This window comes from Wyeomyia smithii, chromosome 1, assembly GCF_029784165.1.
Source record: "Wyeomyia smithii strain HCP4-BCI-WySm-NY-G18 chromosome 1, ASM2978416v1, whole genome shotgun sequence".
NCBI lineage: Eukaryota > Metazoa > Arthropoda > Insecta > Diptera > Culicidae > Wyeomyia > Wyeomyia smithii.
The window spans coordinates 85570053-85595395 of NC_073694.1; the positions used below are offsets into that span (position 1 = coordinate 85570053).

At 39.8% G+C, this 25343-nt stretch overlaps 1 protein-coding gene across 1 annotated transcript; it reads right to left on the reverse strand.

The window, feature by feature from the left end:
• Positions 1–17826: 17826 nt before the first annotated feature.
• Positions 17827–20747, reverse strand: LOC129725700 (caspase-like). Its single transcript, XM_055681791.1, has 3 exons — positions 20431–20747; positions 19402–19655; positions 17827–19347 (listed from the first exon to the last, which is right to left on the reverse strand). Exons 1-3 carry the CDS (start codon positions 20535–20537, stop codon positions 18806–18808), a joined length of 903 nt encoding a protein of 300 aa, XP_055537766.1. The 5' UTR covers positions 20538–20747; the 3' UTR covers positions 17827–18805.
• Positions 20748–25343: the final 4596 nt, after the last annotated feature.

The window sequence follows — 25343 nt, forward strand, 5'->3', positions numbered from 1 at the left end:
ATGTTAGAGGGTATAGGAACGTACTTAATCTCAAAGTCGTAGGGTTGCAATCGCAATGCCCACCCTTCTGCTCTTGAACATGCCCGTTTCCCATCGCGATGCTTGCCTCCGTATGTATATTCGAGAGCCTTATGATCAGTGAATATGGTGAACCGGAGGCCAAAGAGGTAAAGGTAAAACTTTTCCACCGCCCAGACAACGGCCAATGCCTCCCGTTGTGTTTGCGGATAGACTCTCTCTGCCCTAGTAAGACCTTTCGAGGCGAAGCATATCCTTGGTGCATTATTCTTATCTCTTTGGGCTAGCACAGCACCCAGCCCAACAGGAGAAGCGTCGACGTACACCTCGGTACTATCGTTTGCGTCAAAAAATCCTAATTTGCGAACGTTGTTGCAGAGCTCATTTCTCAAATCATTGAAGCTATGCAATTGGTCCACACCAAATGCATCTACTTCACCACGAAGGTTTTAGGTTTAAATTAGTTTATTTGACACGGCACGATACATTTTCTGTTTTACTGAGCCAAGTACAATTCGTATTAATTCTACGTTAGCAGGGAAAAGAGGGAGGCCTTTTTTTTATTCTCGCGGCCGACTACGAGCTAGTGGGGATTTAAGGTGAGAGGAGGGGAGATACAATTTTGACTTAAAACTATTTTGGAACTTTGTTTTTCAACTGGTAGAGCAATTGTATTCTTGTTTGTTGTGGGTTCAAAATATTTGTGTAAGCATAGATGCGGGCTCTTCGTTTCCGTGTCTTCAGCATAGCATATTTGTATCCTTAATCTGACAAATAGACAAAGAAAATTTTAAATTTTAATGTCAGCGTTTTTCAGAAAGCAGTATAGCTGTGTCATGTACTGGAGATCACCGCTTCCCAGAATGTCTCTAACGGGTACGTTCGGTTGTTTTCCTCGGGCCCGAAGGGAATCTATAAGCTCGGACCTAACACCACAGTATTCGGTACACGACCAAACAACATGCTCGATGTCATGGTAGCCATCGCCACAAACGCAGTGATTACTGTCTACAAGCCCTATACGAAAGAGATGCGTGTTTAACGTGTAGTGATTGGACATAAGTCTGGACATCACGCGAATGAAGTCCCGACCGACATCCAACCCCTTGAACCATGCTTTCGTCGATACCTTAGGAAAAATGGAATGTAGCCAGCGTCCCAGTTCATCTGAGTTCCATGATGATTGCCAACTGTTGAGTGTTCTCTGACGCAAAATGCTATAAAATTCATCATAAGCAATTGGTCTTTCATAAATATCGCCATCAATAGCACCCACCATAGCTAAAGAGTCAGCCTTTTCATTACCCGGAATCGAGCAATGAGAAGGGACCCACGCTAAGGTAACCCGGTAATTTTTATCTGTTAAAGCACTTAAAAACCGCCGTATTTTCCCCAGGAAATACGGGGTGTGCTTCACAGGCTTCATCGATCGCAGAGCCTCAATGGCACTGAGACTATCTGTCTTGTTGAAGTAGTGGTCTGTGGGTAGGGTTTCGATGATTCCAAGAGAGTACTGAATAGCAGCAAGTTCTGCGACGTACACGGAAGCAGGAGCATCGAGTTTGTAGGAGGCGGTAAAATTTTCGTGGAAAACACCGAAGCCAGTGGACTCATCTAGATTAGATCCGTCAGTGTAAAACCTTTTATCATAACTAACATGTTTAAACTTATTCGAAAAAATCTTAGGGATCTCTTGGGGTCGCAATTGATCCGGGATACCAGAAATGTCTTGTTTCATGGTGGTGTCGAAGAATATAGCATTATTAGAAATATCTAAAAGTGCGACATTGGAGGAATCGTATGAAGAAGGATTAATATCTTGAGCCATATAGTCAAAATATAAAGTCATAAATCTGGATAGAGATTGAAGGTCGACCAACCTCTCGAAATGTTCAATTACTAATGGGTTCATAACTGTGCATCGAATTAGCAACCGGTAAGAGAGATTCCAAAAACGATGTTTCAACGGAAGAATACCCGCTAACACTTCAAGACTAATCGTGTGGGTCGACTGCATGCAACCCAAGGCAATACGCAAACAACGATATTGTATTCTCTCTAATTTTATAATGTGCGTGTTCGCGGCGGAGCGAAAGCAGAAACAGCCGTACTCAAGAACTGACAATATCGTTGTTTGGTAAAGCCTTAGAAGGTCTCGTGGGTGGGCTCCCCACCAGGTTCCGGTAATCGTACGAAGAAAATTAATCCTCTGTTGGCATTTTCGTGTCAGATACCTAATATGACAAGCCCAGGTGCATTTAGAGTCGAACCAGACCCCGAGATATTTAGCGACTAAAACCTGAGAGATCGTTTTACCCGTTAGTAGGAGCTGCAGCTGAGCTGGGTTATGCTTCCTAGAAAAAACGACCAACTCAGTTTTCTCCGGAGAGAATTCGATACCCAGCTTAAGAGCCCATTCAGACAAATTGTCTAAGGTATCTTGCAATGGTCCTTGCAGATCGCTAGCCTCGCTACCAGTAATGGATACAACGCTATCGTCTGCAAGTTGCCTTAGCGTGCATGAATTTGCAAGACATTCATCGATGTCATTGACGTAAAAATTATATAAGAGAGGACTTAAACATGAGCCCTGGGGAAGGCCCATGTAACTAATTCGGGAAGTTGTCGAATCGCCATGTGAGAAATATATATGCTTTTCTGACAACAAATTGAGCAAAAAGTTATTCAGATTTAGTGAAAGTCCCTGCGAATGAAGTTTCGCGCTTAAAACTTCTACAGAGACAGAGTCAAAAGCCCCCTTAATATCCAAGAACGCAGAAGCCATTTGCTCTTTTCGAGCAAATGCGAGTTGAATTTCAGTAGAAAGCAACGCTAGGCAATCGTTCGTCCCTTTGCCCCGGCGAAAGCCAAATTGAGTATCTGAAAGTAAACCGTTTGTTTCGACCCATTTGTCTAACCGTAAGAGGATCATTTTCTCCATTAATTTCCGGAGGCAAGAGAGCATCGCAATCGGCCTATATGAATTGTGATCAGAGGCAGGTTTCCCGGGTTTCCGAATAGCAATGACTTTTACCTCCCTCCAGTCATGCGGAACAATATTTAGCTCAAGAAACTTGTTGAACAAGTCCAACAAGCGTCTTTTTGCAGAGTCGGGTAGATTCTTCAACAGGTTGAATTTTATTCTATCTAACCCTGGAGCCTTATTGTTGCACGACAGGAGAGCCATTGAAAATTCCAACATCGAAAATGGAGGCTCTTCCGTAGTTACTATAAACGCGTCGCGAAAGGTTTTCTGTTCCGGTACAGAATCCGGACAGACCTTTTTGGCAAAATCGAGTATCCAGCGATCTGAATACTCCCCACTCTCATTCGAAACGTCACGGTTCCGCATGCGCCTGGCGGTATCCCAAAGAGTGCTCATCGCTGTTTCCCTCGACAACGCGTTTACGAACCGCCGCCAGTACCCGCGTTTTTTCGCCTTTACTAAGCTCTTCATCTGCCTGCCCAGTGCCTCGTACTTTCGTAGTAGGTTGACAGTGCCGTACTCCCGGTAGTCCTTATACGCCGCGGACCTTCGCGCGTACAGCTCAGAGCACTCTTTGTCCCACCATTTGTTGGGAGGGCGTTGTCTAATCGTTACCCCGGGTATCGGTTTCGTCTGAGCTTACGTCGCGGCGTCGATTATCAAGCCAGCTAAGAACGCGTATTCTTCCTCCGGAGGAAGTTCCTCGTGAGTCTCGATAGATTCCGCTGTAATAGACTCATAACGCTTCCAATCAATATTACGTGTAAGGTCGTAGGAAATATTGATTGGGTTCGGGGGAGTTGAACCATTAGCAATTGATATAACGATTGGAAGATGATCACTACCGTGGGGATCGTTGATTACTTTCCACTGGCAATCTAACGCAAGTGATGTCGAGCAGAGGGATAGGTCAAGCACGCTTTCACGTGCTGGAGGATTAGGTACACGTGTCGCTTCCCCAGTATTCAAAAGTGTCATATTGAAGTCGTCGATCAAGTTACAAATTAAAGAAGATCGGTTGTCGTCGTACAGCGACCCCCATAGCGAACAGTGAGAGTTAAAATCTCCCAAAATCAAAAAAGGTGCGGGAAGCAATTCTGCTATATCAAGGAGTTGCTTCTGTTCAATCCGCGCGGATGGGGGAATATATAACGAAGCAAGGCAAAGGTCTTTTCCATTCATATTCGTTTGAATGGCAACAACTTCAATATTCGAGATCGAGGGGAGGTCGATTCTGAAAAAAGAATAGCACTTTTTGATCCCTAAAAGTACCCCTCCACCGTGTGAGTCTCGATCTCGACGAATAATGTTAAAATCGTGGAAATTAAGTTGGTCATTTGAATTGAGAAAAGTTTCACAAAGCGCGAACGCATCACAATTGTATGTGTTTATCAAATGTGAAAATAAATCAAATTTGGGGATGATACTTCTGCAGTTCCACTGTAACACAGTGACAAAATTCCTAACCTCTTTCGCCGTATTAGTCATCGAAAGATACGATAGCTGAAATGAGGGGCCAAGTTGCTGTGAGTTGCTTCAAAAAGGTTTTCACTGTTGGGAGAAGGGCAAGAAGAATGTTTTGAAGGGGATCTGGTATGTTGAATGTTTTAAATATCCAGTCCACAATATCAGAGAATTTTATGAACCCTGTTTCTTTTATGTCTTCTGATCGAGAAATGGGTGCACGAGGGGTTTCTGGTGCCCCAGGAAGCGGTGGGTACTCCTGGTTTGATTTGAAATTAAAACCGGGGGGTACTTGGTTCGGTTTTTCTTCACCGCTTCCTTTTTGTGTTGTCTTATTGGTCATTCCGCTAGGGGTTATCTTACGACCTTTACGAGAAAGATTAGGAGAGTTGAGCATTCTCCTCTTCCTAGATCCCTCTGGCAAGGCATAGGAACACCCTTCGACGGGATCGTCAGATGTACCCTCATCGGTTGGCAAAAAGGAAAAGATGTTTCCTGTCGAGGGTGGCTCAGCCCTCTTAAGCATTTCTGCAAAAGAGCGCTTTGATCGTTCCTTAAGGGAACGCTTAATTTTTTCCTCGCGCTGTTTGTACGCGGGACATGCCGGAAGGTCATGCCGAGTTCCCTCGCAATAAAGACACTTTTCAGTATCCCCACTGCAAGCGTTCTCAGCATGATTGCCTCCGCACTTGCTACAGCGTGCCTTGTTGCAGCAGTAGGTGGCTGTGTGACCTAACTGCTTACAGTTTTGGCAATGCATGACCCGCGGTACGAACAGGCGTACAGGTAGACGAACCCTGTCCAAGCGGACGTAGTTCGGCAGCGCGGATCCGGCGAATGTTACTCGGAAGGAATCCGAAGGGAGGAATTTCTTCTTCCCTTCTTCGATGGATACTGAATGCAATTGCTTGCAATCCAGTATCTTTACAGGAGCATCGAGTTTGTAGGAGGCGGTAAAATTTTCGTGGAAAACACGGAAGCCAGTGGACTCATCTAGATTAGATCCGTCAGTGTAAAACCTTTTATCATAACTAACATGTTTAAACTTATTCGAAAAAATCTTAGGGATCTCTTGGGGTCGCAATTGATCCGGGATACCAGAAATGTCTTGTTTCATGGTGGTGTCGAAGAATATAGCATTATTAGAAATATCTAAAAGTGCGACATTGGAGGAATCGTATGAAGAAGGATTAATATCTTGAGCCATATAGTCAAAATATAAAGTCATAAATCTGGATAGAGATTGAAGGTCGACCAACCTCTCGAAATGTTCAATTACTAATGGGTTCATAACTGTGCATCGAATTAGCAACCGGTAAGAGAGATTCCAAAAACGATGTTTCAACGGAAGAATACCCGCTAACACTTCAAGACTCATCGTGTGGGTCGACTGCATGCAACCCAAGGCAATACGCAAACAACGATATTGTATTCTCTCTAATTTTATAATGTGCGTGTTCGCGGCGGAGCGAAAGCAGAAACAGCCGTACTCAAGAACTGACAATATCGTTGTTTGGTAAAGCCTTAGAAGGTCTCCTGGGTGGGCTCCCCACCAGGTTCCGGTAATCGTACGAAGAAAATTAATCCTCTGTTGGCATTTTCGTGTCAGATACCTAATATGACAAGCCCAGGTGCATTAAGAGTCGAACCAGACCCCGAGATATTTAGCGACTAAAACCTGAGAGATCGTTTTACCCGTTAGTAGGAGCTGCAGCTGAGCTGGGTTATGCTTCCTAGAAAAAACGACCAACTCAGTTTTCTCCGGAGAGAATTCGATACCCAGCTTAAGAGCCCATTCAGACAAATTGTCTAAGGTATCTTGCAATGGTCCTTGCAGATCGCTAGCCTCGCTACCAGTAATGGATACAACGCTATCGTCTGCAAGTTGCCTTAGCGTGCATGAATTTGCAAGACATTCATCGATGTCATTGACGTAAAAATTATATAAGAGAGGACTTAAACATGAGCCCTGGGGAAGGCCCATGTAACTAATTCGGGAAGTTGTCGAATCGCCATGTGAGAAATATATATGCTTTTCTGACAACAAATTGAGCAAAAAGTTATTCAGATTTAGTGAAAGTCCCTGCGAATGAAGTTTCGCGCTTAAAACTTCTACAGAGACAGAGTCAAAAGCCCCCTTAATATCCAAGAACGCAGAAGCCATTTGCTCTTTTCGAGCAAATGCGAGTTGAATTTCAGTAGAAAGCAACGCTAGGCAATCGTTCGTCCCTTTGCCCCGGCGAAAGCCAAATTGAGTATCTGAAAGTAAACCGTTTGTTTCGACCCATTTGTCTAACCGTAAGAGGATCATTTTCTCCATTAATTTCCGGAGGCAAGAGAGCATCGCAATCGGCCTATATGAATTGTGATCAGAGGCAGGTTTCCCGGGTTTCCGAATAGCAATGACTTTTACCTCCCTCCAGTCATGCGGAACAATATTTAGCTCAAGAAACTTGTTGAACAAGTCCAACAAGCGTCTTTTTGCAGAGTCGGGTAGATTCTTCAACAGGTTGAATTTTATTCTATCTAACCCTGGAGCCTTATTGTTGCACGACAGGAGAGCCATTGAAAATTCCAACATCGAAAATGGAGGCTCTTCCGTAGTTACTATAAACGCGTCGCGAAAGGTTTTCTGTTCCGGTACAGAATCCGGACAGACCTTTTTGGCAAAATCGAGTATCCAGCGATCTGAATACTCCCCACTCTCATTCGAAACGTCACGGTTCCGCATGCGCCTGGTGGTATCCCAAAGAGTGCTCATCGCTGTTTCCCTCGACAACGCGTTTACGAACCGCCGCCAGTACCCGCGTTTTTTCGCCTTTACTAAGCTCTTCATCTGCCTGCCCAGTGCCTCGTACTTTCGTAGTAGGTTGACAGTGCCGTACTCCCGGTAGTCCTTATACGCCGCGGACCTTCGCGCGTACAGCTCAGAGCACTCTTTGTCCCACCATTTGTTGGGAGGGCGTTGTCTAATCGTTACCCCGGGTATCGGTTTCGTCTGAGCTTGCGTCGCGGCGTCGATTATCAAGCCAGCTAAGAACGCGTATTCTTCCTCCGGAGGAAGTTCCTCGTGAGTCTCGATAGATTCCGCTGTAATAGACTCATAACGCTTCCAATCAATATTACGTGTAAGGTCGTAGGAAATATTGATTGGGTTCGGGGGAGTTGAACCATTAGCAATTGATATAACGATTGGAAGATGATCACTACCGTGGGGATCGTTGATTACTTTCCACTGGCAATCTAACGCAAGTGATGTCGAGCAGAGGGATAGGTCAAGCACGCTTTCACGTGCTGGAGGATTAGGTACACGTGTCGCTTCCCCAGTATTCAAAAGTGTCATATTGAAGTCGTCGATCAAGTTACAAATTAAAGAAGATCGGTTGTCGTCGTACAGCGACCCCCATAGCGAACAGTGAGAGTTAAAATCTCTCAAAATCAAAAAAGGTGCGGGAAGCAATTCTGCTATATCAAGGAGTTGCTTCTGTTCAATCCGCGCGGATGGGGGAATATATAACGAAGCAAGGCAAAGGTCTTTTCCATTCATATTCGTTTGAATGGCAACAACTTCAATATTCGAGATCGAGGGGAGGTCGATTCTGAAAAAAGAATAGCACTTTTTGATCCCTAAAAGTACCCCTCCACCGTGTGAGTCTCGATCTCGACGAATAATGTTAAAATCGTGGAAATTAAGTTGGTCATTTGAATTGAGAAAAGTTTCACAAAGCGCGAACGCATCACAATTGTATGTGTTTATCAAATGTGAAAATAAATCAAATTTGGGGATGATACTTCTGCAGTTCCACTGTAACACAGTGACAAAATTCCTAACCTCTTTCGCCGTATTAGTCATCGAAAGATACGATAGCTGAAATGAGGGGCCAAGTTGCTGTGAGTTGCTTCAAAAAGGTTTTCACTGTTGGGAGAAGGGCAAGAAGAATGTTTTGAAGGGGATCTGGTATGTTGAATGTTTTAAATATCCAGTCCACAATATCAGAGAATTTTATGAACCCTGTTTCTTTTATGTCTTCTGATCGAGAAATGGGTGCACGAGGGGTTTCTGGTGCCCCAGGAAGCGGTGGGTACTCCTGGTTTGATTTGAAATTAAAACCGGGGGGTACTTGGTTCGGTTTTTCTTCACCGCTTCCTTTTTGTGTTGTCTTATTGGTCATTCCGCTAGGGGTTATCTTACGACCTTTACGAGAAAGATTAGGAGAGTTGAGCATTCTCCTCTTCCTAGATCCCTCTGGCAAGGCATAGGAACACCCTTCGACGGGATCGTCAGATGTACCCTCATCGGTTGGCAAAAAGGAAAAGATGTTTCCTGTCGAGGGTGGCTCAGCCCTCTTAAGCATTTCTGCAAAAGAGCGCTTTGATCGTTCCTTAAGGGAACGCTTAGTTTTTTCCTCGCGCTGTTTGTACGCGGGACATGCCGGAAGGTCATGCCGAGTTCCCTCGCAATAAAGACACTTTTCAGTATCCCCACTGCAAGCGTTCTCAGCATGATTGCCTCCGCACTTGCTACAGCGTGCCTTGTTGCAGCAGTAGGTGGCTGTGTGACCTAACTGCTTACAGTTTTGGCAATGCATGACCCGCGGTACGAACAGGCGTACAGGTAGACGAACCCTGTCCAAGCGGACGTAGTTCGGCAGCGCGGATCCGGCGAATGTTACTCGGAAGGAATCCGAAGGGAGGAATTTCTTCTTCCCTTCTTCGATGGATACTGAATGCAATTGCTTGCAATCCAGTATCTTTACACTTTGCATCAAGGGGTTTTTAAAACAGCCAACTCCATGACGCAAAATGTCATCGACAGTGAGATTCCCCTCGGTAACCACACCGTCGATTTCTACATCCTTGGCAGGGATGTACACGCGATACTCTCTCGTGAAGAGCTCGTAGCCAGCAATTTCGTTTGCTTGCTTCAAGCTACTCACGACAACTCGCAGTTTGTTCGGCCTCACCTTCGTAATCTTGGTTACGGCCGAAAAATGTTTTGCCAGGTCTTTGCCAATTTGAATAATATTCAATGGCTTCTTTATGGGCCGGAAAAAAACAACGTAGGGACCGCCAGCGGCATCTGGGTAAGCTTTTACCCGTACTTCCGGTACTCTTGGTACAGGACTTGGCAAAGGGGAGGGCACAGGGGAAGGTAGGGGTGAGCTGATGGGAGAAATTTCAATTTCTTCCCCGTTTGTTTCCACCTCCAGGAAAAGTTGCACCTGCATGTCGTCCATTTTGCGGGAGCGTTACGCTCTACCGCACACAAACGATAAATATTCGAATATGGGGGGGGGGGGGGTGTCAAGTAGTTGATGTTAAATTTTAAAAACAATTTTTCAATCTACAATGGATCAAATAAAAAAAAAGACAGTAATACTAATTCTAATAACAATAGTAATAATAATAATAATAATAATTATAGTAATAATATTAATAATAACAATAATAATATCAATAATAATATTAATAATAATATTATAACATAGTAATAATATTGATAATAATAGTAAAAATTCTAAAGGTAATACTTCACCGAACGTCTAAGTCACGACCTCACGGCTGATAGTAGAATTAATCGAGCGTCTCCGCAGAACAAACAATGACGATCCAGCTTCGTGTTGAGACGCAGTGGCCGTGTCCTACACGCGACCTTGTAGATGCCACTTGTAGTTGACTTCCACTCGCTCGATCGTATGATGGTCCGTGCTGCTAGCGGGGTAACAGCGGTGCGGGAGAATTATTCTTGCTGATATATCAGCTGCGTATCGAATCACTGGCGGGGTAGCCTGCCCCTACCAGTGTGCAGATGTTTCTGCCGATATATAACAGGCTATTGTTATCGCGCAGCACAAGAACTAATCGACAAAAAAACACCCGTACCATAACTTGTGTATTGTTATTTTGCGAACTCAAACGGAGATAAACAATTTGCGTCTAATCGAGACGAAAGCAAAACAACGAATGTGACACCACGAAGGTACTGCCTTGACGAATCCGTCCTCGAAGAAAGATTTGGAATAAACTGCCCAACAAAATTAATAAGTCCCAGAAAGCTGCGAACTTCTTCTTTGGACGATGGCTGACGGAAGTTCCTTATGGCTAGAATCTTCTCCTCAGACGGACTCACTCCGTTTGCACTTACCTCGAAACCAAGAATCTGCAGTTTTTCGACTCCGAAGATAAAGTGATGTTTTGTTTGTTGTTGTTCCCCTAATTGGTTGTTATGCGTTGAATAAAAACGGTGCTTATATCATATTTTAAGAAGACGAAAGACAAACATAATGAATGCACAAAATAGCTAACACGATTATTGACTGCTTAATGGAAGATTTGCAAATTTGAGAAAATCGCAAAAATTATATTAACCCTGTGGAAAGGCAAAAGTTGCATTTTCCCGAGCAAATTCGGTAAAAGTGATATGCGTTTTTACTTCCAATTTAAGGTTCAATCGTCGATAGAACATAACCTAGGGTAGATAAAATATTTTGGACATGCATATATTTTGGACAGGCTGGGTATATTATCAGCTTTTATTGCGTAATTAAAGCATATTATCTCCATACCAGTATTCTAAACCAATATCTGAACTGTCGTTTTCAAGGCTGTAAGATAATCTAGACAAAATGTTTCAAAATTACAGGAAAAAATCATAATTTAAAATTTGTTGACTCAAGACTTCGATTTTTCAGTCAAAATCAAGAGGAACGGAGGAAACCCGTATGTACTTCAAGAAGCTATAAATCTGAATAAAACTGAAACAGCGTCAAACTAGTTGACTTACCGTACTTCTATTAGGTTAACACACATTTTTGTTTACTTACTACTTTCAGAAAATCATTCAAAACTCTTAAATTTGAACCGTCCAAAATGTATTCAAAAAAATGAGAAGAAATATATTTTGGACATCATTTTGATCTGCGAAACAAAAAAAAATGTGCGACAAATTTCATATTGCCAGGCAAACGATTTGTTCATTTTGACAGCTCATTGTTTACCGTTTTTATCAGATTGAAGTTACCTTGATGTTATATAATCTCAAAAAGGATTACGCAAAGAAAAACTACTCAGATTTTTCAGCTCTGTTAGTATTTTGAACCCTTATATCACTCCCCTCACTACGCCGCTGCATGTTTTTTTGATTAGAAAATGAATCGTTCAATAGTTACCACGTAGACACTACATCAACTGGTGGTCAGTATACAAAAAAAAGCGTTTGGTAAATAAAAATAATTCAAACGACATTTACAGAGTTTATGTATATAAGGATGCACTCGTGCGCGGTAGATTACAGTTGAGGAGACGGGTGTGGTTGGTATTGGTCTTGAATGATTCAAATCTTGTCCATGTTGTATATCAGTGGTTCCCTACTTTCAAGGCTAAGAAACATTTCATTTAATGCGTTAAAATATAGAAAAAATATCAGATGTCCAAAATATATGCAAGAATATCTCAGGTGTCCAAAATATATTTTGGAAAATGTCCACAATATATTTTGCCTGTCCAAAATATATTTAAAATACCTTCCGAAAATTATGTTCTATTAGAAACATCTCCTGATAATATTGTGGGGTGTCATGCTCATTTGATTAATGATACTTTTTGTATTGTTTACATGCTTTCAGATACCATTTTTATGTTTATTTTATAGAGATATTTACAATTTCATCTGAATGACTCCTTAGCCTGTCCAAAATACACGATTTACCCTAGTTACCGTTTTTGACAATCGGGAATTTCTTGCAATCATGCGGGAAAAAGTCGGTAAAAATGCGGGAACTCGAAAAAGTAAAATGAGCGGCCACCCTGATTATGGGCTTCGTATCTTTATTTTGAGCTGCCAAAGGTTGATTTATTTCTTCATGTAGTGTCTTGTGTTGTGATGCGTGAGTATGATTAATTTGGAGTCAATTTTACCTCGTTGAGAATTTCACGAAGAGCAGATTCAGCATTAGACTGCGCTGAACTGTTTTCAATTGTAGCGAGTAGATTGTTTATTGACCCTGTCGTTGAATTTGTTGTTGCAGCTGCTGCTGCTGTCGCTGCTGACTTAGCCATCGCTTCAACAGCTGCTGAGGTGTCCGAATGTGTTTCAAAAAGTGTTGACATTTTGTTTTTTATTTCCGCGGCACTGGCTTTGTTGCTGCTCGCGGCGTTAGTGATGGTAATGTTGGAATGTAAAGCCAAATTAAACTACTCGGTTTTAATTCCAGGTTAAAAGGGTAATCTTTATTCAACATCATCTCGTCAGGTCATTCTCAGCGACCGTGTTGGTCTAGCGATTGTTACAGTAATTTTGTGTTTCTCTTTCTTAGACTTGTCTACCTACTATTGCTTGTAGCACACACACCTAAGCTGCCGCACACGTGTTGTACAGCTTTAAGCTTCCCACCTAAAGCTTTCTATGCAATGTTGCCTACATGCTGGCTATCAAGATACATTTAGTTCAATCTACATACTAAGCTTATAAAGTATACCCAACAAACAATTTTGTTGGATAACAGCTTATTAAACTTTAGTTCAACTGAAAACCGCCCAATAGCAGCTTAATAAGCTGTAAATCAACCAAATTGTTTGGCAGGTATTGCCTGGTGGAAGGCAAATTGCTAATTATTTACATTTCACATTCTAATTGCAGTGACTACAGTTAAATGTTATTCTCAACAGGTAAGTTTATTTTCATTAAGGCTTTTTTCAATATGCTCCAGCACGGCATCGTGAGTCGCGCTGAGATTTTTATAATTTGAAAGCAACTTATGGTTTGCTTTCAGCGTCTTTCCGATATTTTCTGAGATGTTTCTGATGATACGACTAGGGGAGCTGCGTAGCCGCAAGGTTACAGAATCCGCTTTGTCAAGCGGATGGTCGTGGGATCGAATCTTACTAGAATGAGGCCATCCGATGTCAAAAAGGAATTTAAGCATGGGTTTATTCTCAGGCTCCCCACCACTTACCTTTCCTTTACGCTGAAATCTACAATACCTCTGCGTAACGTCTTCTTAACAAAAATAAGTCCCTCTGTAACAGTTGAAGTATTTGCATGCACAAGGCCAAATGGCATCTAGGATAAAATCCGAGCTTAAAGTAATTCACAACGCAATGAACTCAACTCATTCAAACACCACAAGAAACTCACCCATAATCCGTGCAAATAGCCAACTGCAGTTCGCAGTTAGAATATCGATCCACTGTGGATTCGCCAAATGTGTACTCGACGGTAACGGATTCGTATGTCGGTAAAGAGGGTTCGCCAAATAGTTTTGGAAAATCGGCAGCTTGGCAACTGTCAGAGATAGAAGAGCTGTCAAAAAGTATCATTAAAGTGCGGAGCAGACGGAAGTTCTTTTGCTTTGTGGTGCCTGAACGTCGAGGTTGGTTGCAAAGCTGCAGCGCATCGTGTGCCAGAAAATTACTGCACGAACACAGCGGAAAACCCAAAGGATAAACTTTGCCCGTCAAACCATTCGAGAAGCGAACAAAAGGCCCTCAGAGGAGGGTTTTTGTTCCTGGCTCCGGTTTTGTCGGCATCCTGCGCTGTCGGTCTTGGGCACTACAATCGTCGCGAATGGTTTCTCCAGAGTTGAATACGAACCAGCACTGAACCGAGGACGATCCGTAGGCACACCAACATCTTCGACAGACATGCCAAAGGGCACGCAACTGGGAGCTGTCTTTTGCCGTAGCATCGTCACAGTGGCTCCGCAGAGGAAATCAGCATATGGCGGCCGGTTACTCATTGCGCTCGGCCATTGGAGATCGACTTCCCGCAGCAGTTTTTATTATTATTGAATTCACGTCATCATCCGTTGCGTCATCAAAATTCCGTTCAGGACTGAGCAACCGAGAGCAAGCGACGAGTCGCGCGAGCAAGTCCGACCAGTGGAACGCGAGACCGGAGTGGAGCGCAAAACCCCATCGATAAGGATAGCAAGCTCGAAGATGGCAAGCAGAATGAAAAGGGTGAGTGAGTGAATGTAAGATTAGTAGCGGTAGAATTTTAATCTCTAGAAAATGGGTTAGGGGAAATGAATAAAACAAGGCATTGTATCAGATTTGTTGATTCTTTCTTTTGGAAGTTTTGGGAAAACCATGACTCTTGATTCGCAAGCAAGAGAGTAATAATAATAACACCTCTTATCAATAAAATGGCCAGCAGGACGCACGACGTAACTTCTCCAGGGAATTATAATTGGTGACATTTGGTAGGAGGAACAAGGCTCGGTATAGGAGAACAGTAAGCGTGTAAAAGGAAGGGTAGCACGGATAAAAAATAATAATAAGCATGCCACTTCTCAATAGCGGTATTGCTTATAATAGAAGTGCGGGATACAGCAAACACCCGGGCATATCTCACTATAGATCAACGATTCTGGTCGCTGTAAGGAAGTCCATACAGTAAAAAAAGAGATAAGGCTCATAAGATTACGATACCTCCGATCTCCTATGAACAATAGGTTTATAAGACAATTGTGTCAAGATACATCGTGATGATTGCGGAGGGACAAAAAAAATTCGACTAGGGTATCGAACTACTTCGGCAGCTGTTTGCTTCGGCTGGTTTTGCATTAGACTGCTGTAACAATCTTACCAAAGCAGTCCGATACCCTACACGTTCCAGCGTGCGACACTCTACAAATTCTTTGCCCCGCTCCACAGTGGGGCGACTCCATACAAAGGCTGGCCAAGCAAAAAAACTGTCCATAAACGCGACAAAAACTTGGTATTTTCATAATTTTGAGGCGCTGAACACGAATTTGGCATCCATTTTTTGTTTGGGGCCGTCCATAAAGCACGAAATCCAATTTTTAATATTTTTTGGCACCTTTTTCCTTTTTTATAGAATTATATGATCTTTGACCACAAGTAGTGCCACCGGGCGTCCTCTCCATTGAAAAAAAAACGTTATTTATGGACGACACCTCGAACTACACAAATTTTGCCTAAATATATGTATTTTTTATAAATAAAATAAAACAACATAAGTAATACAAACTAATTACAAATTAAAATGATGACCATCATCATCATCATCTTCCGCTGTGATCGCTAATCTGTTGTTGAATTGTTTCCAGAAAATTTGAAGTTCATTACACTTATCAGCAGGAAAAATGTCTTTCGCCACAATTTTCATTTCTTCTAGTGATTTTCGATGTTTCATTGTTTCATATATATGTTATCTGCCTAATCCGGTTTCTATGGTTGAAAGAGGACATTTAAATACATGTATAACACCATGTATTGATAACTTACTAGACATTGAATTAGGTGGTGCCGCTGAAGTTGAAGGCTCCATAATAAAATTCAACGAATTTATGAATTTGAAAACCAAGACACTGGAATGACACAACGTTCTAAATGAATACGAAAAGATGCGAGGGGCGACTACTGTTTTTTGTTTTTTTTTTCTCATAAAGCAAAATGTGTGCTTTACTTTTGTATGCATACGAGTGACAGGCAAAAGCAATCTTCAAACGGGCTATTGTTAGCCGGAGTTTGATGGTATGAATTTGCTGTTAGTATTTGACACTTCAATCAGTTTAGCGAATTTCGATGATCATAAATTGAAAAGGGCTGAATGTTTTTAATATTGTTTTAAATTTGCAGAAAGTGATAAAGTTTGACATAATTAAAATTTCATAAAGATTTGTTTACTGTTTTCTTGTTTAACACTTATTTTATAACTTTTCATTGATAAATTTTGTGATTTTTGCCCAAATTTATATTTTATCCTGACGGATTGAGTACGATATCATAAATTTTCATTAATGGGGTATCATGGTTATGATTAAAATTAATCCTGGATGAAATTTCAACTTCAAAAATAAAAACTAAAAAAATCTGCTATCACTTTTTTCACTAAAGTGACAACTTGCGCAGTTTTGCGCAGCAGCGGACAGTATGCATTTGAAAGCTTACGTTTTTACCTAAATTTTGAATGTAGTCACAACCGTGGCAAACTGCGGCAACTAAACTTTTAAACTACTTTTCTACAAAAAATCACGTTTTTTTAATTTTTTTTAGTGTCAGGCCTACTATAACCAAATTTTACAATATCTAATGAAAAGGGTTTGTTTTGCACAATATTTACAACAACTTTTCCTTTGACGTCAAAAAAATCCAAGCTATCATTGAAGCTACAGAGCGTATCAAAGTAATGTACTTTTTTTCAAAAAAAAAAAAGACAAAAAACGTCAGTTTGCTAAGCTTTGAAAAGTCATGAAAAATTCAGATTTCATGATATTGCGCCCAAATTTTGGATTTAGACACTTGAATGTTATAGCAATAAAGGAAAAACATTATGAAACAGCTAACGAAAAAAAAAATTTTTTTGGCTGATGGCCAGCGATTCCCCACTGTGCGCTCTAGGCTGTCGGTGCACGAAGAAAACACGGATGGATGAAGAAAGCATTTTCGGTTTTCTAGTACATTTTCAAGCACTCCTCCTAGTCGAATAATTTTAGTCGAGTACTCCTACTCGCAAGCAGAAACACTTGTACAGTCGCTGAGTAGTGAAGGTTCAAACACAATGGATACGTTGCGACTGCGTTTGCGGCGATTTGACAGTTAGCCCATACATTTTCTGCCAAATCAACGTCAACGCAAACGTATCCATTGTGCTTGGGCCTTAAGACATAAGAGTTTTTGCGTGCCGATGCACGTTAGCTGCTGCTCCGGCGAGTGCATGAATAATAAAGAGTATAGTATATTATACAGACAAAATATAAAGCGTCGTTTGTCCATAGAAACATCTATGCCGTATTAGCCAAACCAAAAATGGTCGATTGAAATGGTTGCACTTTTTTTTATTCTCTTATTTTCCGTCGGTTTAGTTCCGCCACTGTTGTTGTGCCAATCATCGACGCCCGAGAGGAGTCGCCACCCAGGACCCTAACTTACGACCCGTTGATTAACGGACCGGTGTCAACGGCTTTACTTCCTCATGCGATGGAAGGCGTGATCCCAGAGATTTTCGCCTCAGAAAATCTCCCGGTGTCGGCTAGGATTGAATCTAGGCCATTTGGGTTGGTTGCGAGTGGATCACGTCACCCCACAACCATCGACACCTATGTCGGCGTTGGCGAGACGTTACCAACCATGCTAGGTCCCCACCTGGTTGCCCTTTTTTTATGGAATTGCTCAACAGTGTTTACAATTCTTAAATGAGTACCGAAAAGATATTACGGCAGGTATCCATAATCAATAATCCGTTACAAAAATTTCGTTGCTTCGCTTTCAAGAAATAAACTAAAATTACAAGCCAAGCTTATTTTTTTATTCTTTTGAAACTGTTTTCGAAATCCCATCTGAGTACATTGGCAGTTTTATTTATGTTCATTATCAATGAGATCGTTTAAAAATCATTCTAAAACACATTTGAAAGTTTTATTGAACATATACCGTTAAACACTACATTTTTGATATTCTAAAACTCAATATAATGGAAATAATTTCGGAATTACAATCGTTACTACAAAAAAAAATATACGAATTAGCTTGATGTTTTCATACAATAAGCACTACATTTTCATAATTAAATAAACTAATAAATTGTTTGTTTGTATTACCTTACCAAGGGGAAGTGAGAAATAAAGAGATTCACTTTAAACGCACAATATTAAATACACGCGACATACAGTCTTTACACGGATTCTTCGTTGAAAAGCCATTTAATATTATGTATTCAAGCCATTTTTTGATCATAAGTTCATTTTGTATAAAAAAAAATCAATTATAACACTGGTAAACACAGTTTTGCCCCAGACCTCAAACTAGAAAAAATGAAAGATTATAGCTTTTTAAGCATTTTTGTGAATTTTGGTGCCCCTTTTTCGAACTTAAAAGAGTTTTGTCGTAAGCAAACATAAAAGCGAAGGACCTCTTCGGTCTTTTAACGCACTTCTGTATGTGCTAGGGTCACTTAAATTCACAGGAGAAGTTAAAAAGCTATAATCTATAATTTAAGGGCAACTTGTTTGAGTTTTAGGACACCTTTTCTCTTCTCGTCGACCAGTGTAATCAATAAAAAAGCACACATTAAACGTGGAAGGCATCCAAATCTATCATTCCGAAGTCAAATGATTATTCTGTCTCCTGGGTATATGATAGATTGTAGGTTCCCGAATCTCAACAGAATCGTAAGTTTTCAATTATATTAGCATGGAAATAACTATGAAATAGTCAAAATTAGGATAAATAACGTATCTATCACGAAACATCAACTTCAACCTACAACCTTACAAATCTAAATAAGTAAAAAATAGTATCGACACTGCTTGCTGAACTTAAAATGGCTTTGTCTCAACTTACACAGTGGCAGGTTTAGTAAACGATGCTTTATTACTTATCAGTAAAACGGAGCAATCTGGTAAGCATCGTGGTTATACATGGAATTTGTTTCTGTTGGTGCATCATCGGGATATCAGGAGTGTTGGATTCAAAATCATATGCCACCCGTTGTGCCACGAAGGTCAAAAGGGTCAAGATGTCGTATTTTTTTCCATGTTGATTAAGTTCTTGGCATAGCGATTGCATAAACCAGGATCCTTTCTGCGTATTTCGCCATGAGTAAAATCCAGGGATAGTCGAATAGGCAATCAGGAAATCGGCATGTGCAGGTATTTTGTAACTCATCGAACCGGAGCTATCAGTTTCTGTGCGTTCAGCTAATGATATACCAGCGTCAAGTTGATCGCCTTGACAAGCCTGTATGAAGAAAATTTTTGGCTTACCCGCCAACGTTGGACATCTGTTCGCAGTAAAATATGACCAAATAATATCTAGCTTGTACTGGCAATCTTTAGCGTACAAATAACCCAGTTCACCGTGTGAGAGAATTGTCACACAAATGCAATCATGCTCCGAGTGATCCATCATTGCAACTGCAAGAAAAAATGTTTGTTAATATTTACTTTTCTCTACCAAATATAAGGTACCTTTTTCCACTTCTTTTTGCATGTCTCGAAGTTTGAGATCTTTATATACTCTTACATCAAAATCGAGATATTTCAATGTGGAAGCCAGATTCCCACAGTCAACATTTGTTCCGGTTCTTGACTTTAGTTGTGGTATTTCGAAGTGTTCATGATTAAAAAGCAATGCGAATCCTCGCTTAGGGTGATTCATATTATAATCTGAAGCATAACGATCAACTGGCATGCGAGCTTTAATGCGATTTCCGTAGTGGTCACTGCAAACAAATATAATAATAATAATTATCGATGCAAACAAGCTACAGGTAAATTGCAATCTAAGTATTTATAGCTTAATATCCTTAATATACATAATTGAGAACAAAAATCGTTAATTATTACAATGCTCTGCAACCGTGCACCCTCCCAACTGGTCTCGACGTACGATCCGTACGATGCTGGCCTAACAAGCCAGTCGTCGTAGGTTCGAGTCTCGGCTTGGGAAAGACTGTTAGTGTCATTAGGATCGTAGCACTAGCTTCGCAATTCTCGCTAAACATGTGATAAGGGCCCATGTGCCATATGTAAACAAGCCACAATTTCACGTTTTTCAATGAATACAAGCTTATTCTACTCGTACAAATAAGATTTTTTGATAAAGAGTGAATTATTTTATCAATAAATCTTATTGGTAAGAGCAGATTTCGCTTGTATTGATCAAAAAACGAGAAAATTTGGCTTGTTTACATATATCACATGGGCCCTTTTCACATGTTTGGCGAGAATTATCCTGTACATTTAACAGTTGACTGCGAAATCTGTGTATAATAAACGAAAGGTCGAGTTCCGCATCGGAATGTAGCACCAAGGCTTTTTTAGCAACCATAGTCGTTTCAATTCGGCTCTTCTGCATTGTTATATAAAAATCAACCATTTTTTGTTTATCCGTTGGAAAAACAAAACGTACATGCAGAAGCAACTTCTCGCTTCTTCCGTTTTCAATATGTACATGAAGGAAATTTGAAAACGAGTAGAATATTTAAAGATACTTACAGTCCATTTCCATGGCCTAAAGCATCAGCAACGTCCGTGAAGGCGCTCGTTTTGAACGATTCTTCTAATGTAATCGATTGTTTTTCAATCAAATCTGTTTCACTCATTCTACGTATATTTTTTTCACTTTAAAATATTTCACTTTAGATTATTGCTTGAATGCTACATACAACAGAATGAATCCGACTGTTTTCCTTATATCTAAAGGAAACTACAAAGCTTCGATGTACAGGTAAAAAACAAAAATTAAGAAACAAAAAGGATTTTTTTCTTTTTTCCAAGAACTTGATATTGTCCCCAGGTATAAATGACAACTATAGAAGGTATGTTATTCACGACGATGCATTAGTATTAGTGAGCGTTTTTCCAATTTTGTATTAGATTTAAAATGATGGTTATGCATTTTAAACTAAACTTATAAAACATACTTTCCTGAAAAGTTATAGAAATGATGTTGAAACATGTTTTATTTGTGAGAAATACATAAACATGCTGGGGTTTAATAAAATATGCTGTTTTTCATCAATTTGCTGGTAACCCTTTGGCACTTTTCGTTTTTTACTTGTACTCTAAAAGCACTTCTAAATAGAGCCGCTTATGTTTCATACAGTAACAAAAGTCATGAGCTATGACAATGACTAAGATTATGCTCCAACTATTCGAAATATAGCATTTCTATATATTTTATTTCGACATATTGTCGCTATTTTTCACACTAAACCTCAAATAATACCAATTTATAGTGTGTTTCAACTGGAGATTCACTCTCCAACCAAAAAAATCAAACATAAAACAATATAAAACGAGAAATTCCCAGAGATGTTCCGAATTCCATACAAAACGCGAAAATTTTCATAACGAGATTTGTTTTGTGCGTAGTTAGGCAAAAATGTAGCATACCTTCTAGAACTGTCATTTATACCTGGGATTGTCCAAAGGTCTACATGCAGATAAGTATATATACTTATATACAAGATTTCACTGCAGAGTAAGCGAGACCCATACCAGCAAATTATACACACTAAATTTTTGTTGCTGGAAACCAGCAAAATTTTGCTGATATTCAATTGAGACTTTTATACCAAATTGGACTACCTCGAAATACACGATTATCACAGTCGAATCTCGCACACGATTTCGCAGTGTGGGTGATAAGTATCGATACTAGCGATATCGAAACGCTTGACAGAAACATTTTATTATATAGACGAAAAAAATCTCTATCATGGCTGCTACCTCGGTAGGTTAATAAGAAATCACTCAAGCAATGGTCAGTGCTTGATACCAGAGCTGCCAGATGTTTTTGAAAAATGTCTGCATCTGCTTGAAAAACCGGCAAAATGTCCACGAAATCTAAAACAAAACTATCCGTGATCTCAAAAAAATTCGCTCGCGCAGGCAAAAGTCTGTGAAAATCTGCACACATTTTAAGAGAATCTGCGCAAATATAAGGAGACTCTGACAAAAATCTGCAGAAACCGTAGAAAAACTGCAAATATCTGCAAATCAATTAATATCTGCACACGGACTCCAAAAATCTGCGTTTTGCGGACAAATCTGCACATTTGGTATCCCTGCTTGATACCTACATATATTAAGAAAGTATACTTGAAACCGTGAGGTCTGCTATCGATACAATGACAATCGAGAAAGTATCGACACTCAGTATCACCCAATCAATCATGTAACACTTAGTTTTGTTGTAATATTCAACCTAATTTTCAACTAAAGCTGCCCAAAAATACATACTTAATGTTGCAAATGAAAAATAAAACAAACAATGAACCCAAAAAAAAACTGCCACTGCGCTACTGAGGATTCAAATTGATAGAGCGAAATAAGAAATTGGGCAATGAATGATTATCACAAAAGTCTAAATAGTCATGCAAGGGGCAATACATGCTGGAAAATCAGCTATGATATCAGCAAACCTTCTCGCTGAAACGATCAGCAAATCAAAACGTCAAATTTTTGACACCATTTTGCTGAAAATCAATTGTTTGAATAAATTGGGTTGTTTAGCGATTCACGGATTTCCGATTTTTATATATCATCTGAAAAAGTGTAATTTTCTGAGTAAAACGTGACGTTTTTAAAACTTTATATCATAACAATTCGATTTTTAAATGAAGAATAAAAATTTGCTATAAATCGCTACAATGACAGTTGGTATATGGATGAACTGTCATTGTAGCGATTTCGAGCAGATTTCGAGCAGTTTTAAATAGTGATTTAAAAGGCGAAGGACAACAATAGAAAAAAAATTTAAATCACATTTTTCTTAGAAAATTCAGATCTTTCAGATGATGTTAAAAACTGATATAGCTAAACAACCCAATTGCTGCCTGTTCAGCATTTGACACAAGCCTTTGGCATCCCTATACCGAGTAACAGTGAATGACAATGAACTCATGTCCTGGGCTCAATGTAAAAATAAACTAAATGATCGTTGGTTGGCGTTATGTTTCGTTTTTCGTATTTTTTCGACTTTGTGGGTTAGATGAGCCGAAGGACAAATGACTATGATAACTCCTTTTGAGCTTGAAGCAAAACTGACAATATTTGACGTACTCGAAAAAAAAAAACGAATCGAGCTGCACAATGCCACCCCTGGTGTGAGACGACCAACTAACTGCCTGTCTTTCAGTACCTGAATAGTGTCAGGACTCATCATTCCGCGCAAGAACAAGTGACATAAGATAATAAGGGTAAGATGACATTAGATGAAAAAATCAATTGTATCGTGTTTTCAAACCCATATAAAGAATTCCCGCTCAACTCATATTTCAGTAATCTGACAGTCCTTTGCTGAATTTTATCAACAAAGTACTGTCAAAATATGCGGCGACCGATATTGCTGAATGCTCGGCAACGCTTTGAATAATGCTGGAAATAAAGTAAAAGTCTGTCAAACATTGATGACATATTCATATTGCTGAAAATTCAGTAAATTCCCGTCAACAGAATGACATTTCACATTGCTGAAACGTTCAGTAATTTTTCATTGCTGAATGGATTACTAAAGTTTCAGCGCGGAAAAATTCAGTGAAAGTTTACTGAATTTCAACAAAAAAGTTTAGTGTGTTAGCTATAGATAACATATAGCGAATTTCTTCATTCCACCAGCTCACCTCGTTTTGACCTGGAAGCGTCAAGGGAATGGTATGGTAGCCTTCAAGCGTTACGAACATCTATTTCTGTACCGTTTATCCCAAAACTACTTTCTCTGCTGTCACAGTTTGCTTCACTTTGTTTTGGGACACAATTAATAAACTAAATATCACTTAGAATATCACATACCATGTAAAAACCTTGAGAAATTGCTCAAAACTGTCTGATATGCTATCAATAATTGCAGTCAACATTTAACCGGTTTGTCCGAATCGACATAAGATAAGGGTAAACGACCATTTTTCGGGTGCCAGTGCCAGTGATGTTGGTAACGCGTCAAATGTATGGTAGCTGACAGCGATGCCATCCCCGTGCTAACTGCTGTCAAAACCCTTCTTTAAGCCTGTATCAGACTAACCGTTGCAGCGGTCAACCGCTACCGTTCCGTTCTTTTTCGACCAATCAGAACACAGCGGTCGACCGTCGCTTGTTGTTGTTGCAAAAAATAGAATTATTTCTATTTTTGCCGCCAACCGTTCCCAACGGTTGGCGACTGTCCAAGTATGATGACAGTTCTAAAAGGTATGCTATTCACGTCGATGCATTAGTATTAGTGATCGTTATGAACTTTTTTCAATTTTGTATGAAATTTGAAATGATTTTGCATTTTAAACTAAACTTATAAAACATACTTTCCTGAAAAGTTATAAAAATGATGTTGAAACATGTTTTATTTGTGGGGAATACATAAACATGCTGCGGTTTAGGTAAAATATGCTGTTTTTCATCAATTTTCCGGTAACCTTTTTGCACTTTTCTTTTTTTTCTTGTACTCTAATAGCGCTTCTAAATAGAGTCGCTTATGTTTCATACAGTAACAAAAGTCATGAGCTATGACAATGACTAAGATTATGCTCCAACTATTAGAAATGAAGCATTTTTATATATTTTATTTCGACATATTGTCGCAGTTTTTCACACTAAATCTAAATTAATATCAATTTTTAGTGTGTTTCAACTGGAGATTCACTCTCCAACCAAAAAAATCAGATATAAAACAATATAAAACGAGAAATTTCCAAAAATGTTCTGAATTCCATACAAAACACGAAATTTTGTAGAACTGTCATCATACTTGGGGCGACCTAAGAGAAGAGTGGCCAAGTGGCTTCTTTCTCTTATTCTTTGCTATGAAACATATCCCCGGTTGAACATTATTTTCGTCTGCCTTACGCAAAATCCAGTGCAACCAGAAAAATTTATTTATTTGATATTTTTATTTAACAAAAAACACAACAATGAAAATTTGATTACACACAACATATAAACAAAACAACAAAACTTCGTCCATATTTATATCATCATACTACCACTGCCAAACTTTTTTTTTGTTTTGCTGACTTCTCCGGACTTTTTATAGAGAGCAGAATGAAAAATATTTGGCGAAACACTTAATTCCTGTTGCAAAATCAAGGGAAAAATTGCTTGTTTTCAAGAAAAGCTTGATTTCACGTTACCACGAACAACTAAATAAACAACATAATAATAAAAAAATACCTTCACTGCATTTTCGACTATTGCGTGAGATTTTAAAATTTGGAATATCTTTTTCAGATTTTTCGCATATTTTAAGCCACTGTCGATAAGGTTCTGCATTCTTGGGAAATCGATAAAATTTTACGACCAAACTCTTGGCACTTCATTCAAATTCTTTTTTGCTTTTTTTTTTGTCGCAACGAAAACAAAATTGTGTCCACAATATTTCACTTTTACTTACTCAATGATTGGGTCGAACACCAGCT

Bases quoted from the DNA above. Each gene is read 5' to 3' on its own strand.
- LOC129725700 (XM_055681791.1), bottom strand. From the start codon at position 20,537: ATGAGTGAAACAGATTTGATTGAAAAACAATCGATTACATTAGAAGAA. The intron at 19,656-20,430 runs GTAAGTATCTTT...ATTTGTTTGCAG, and splicing joins TTAGGCCATGGAAATGGACT to TGACCACTACGGAAATCGCA. The intron at 19,348-19,401 runs GTACCTTATATT...TTTTTCTTGCAG, and splicing joins GCAAAAAGAAGTGGAAAAAG to TTGCAATGATGGATCACTCG.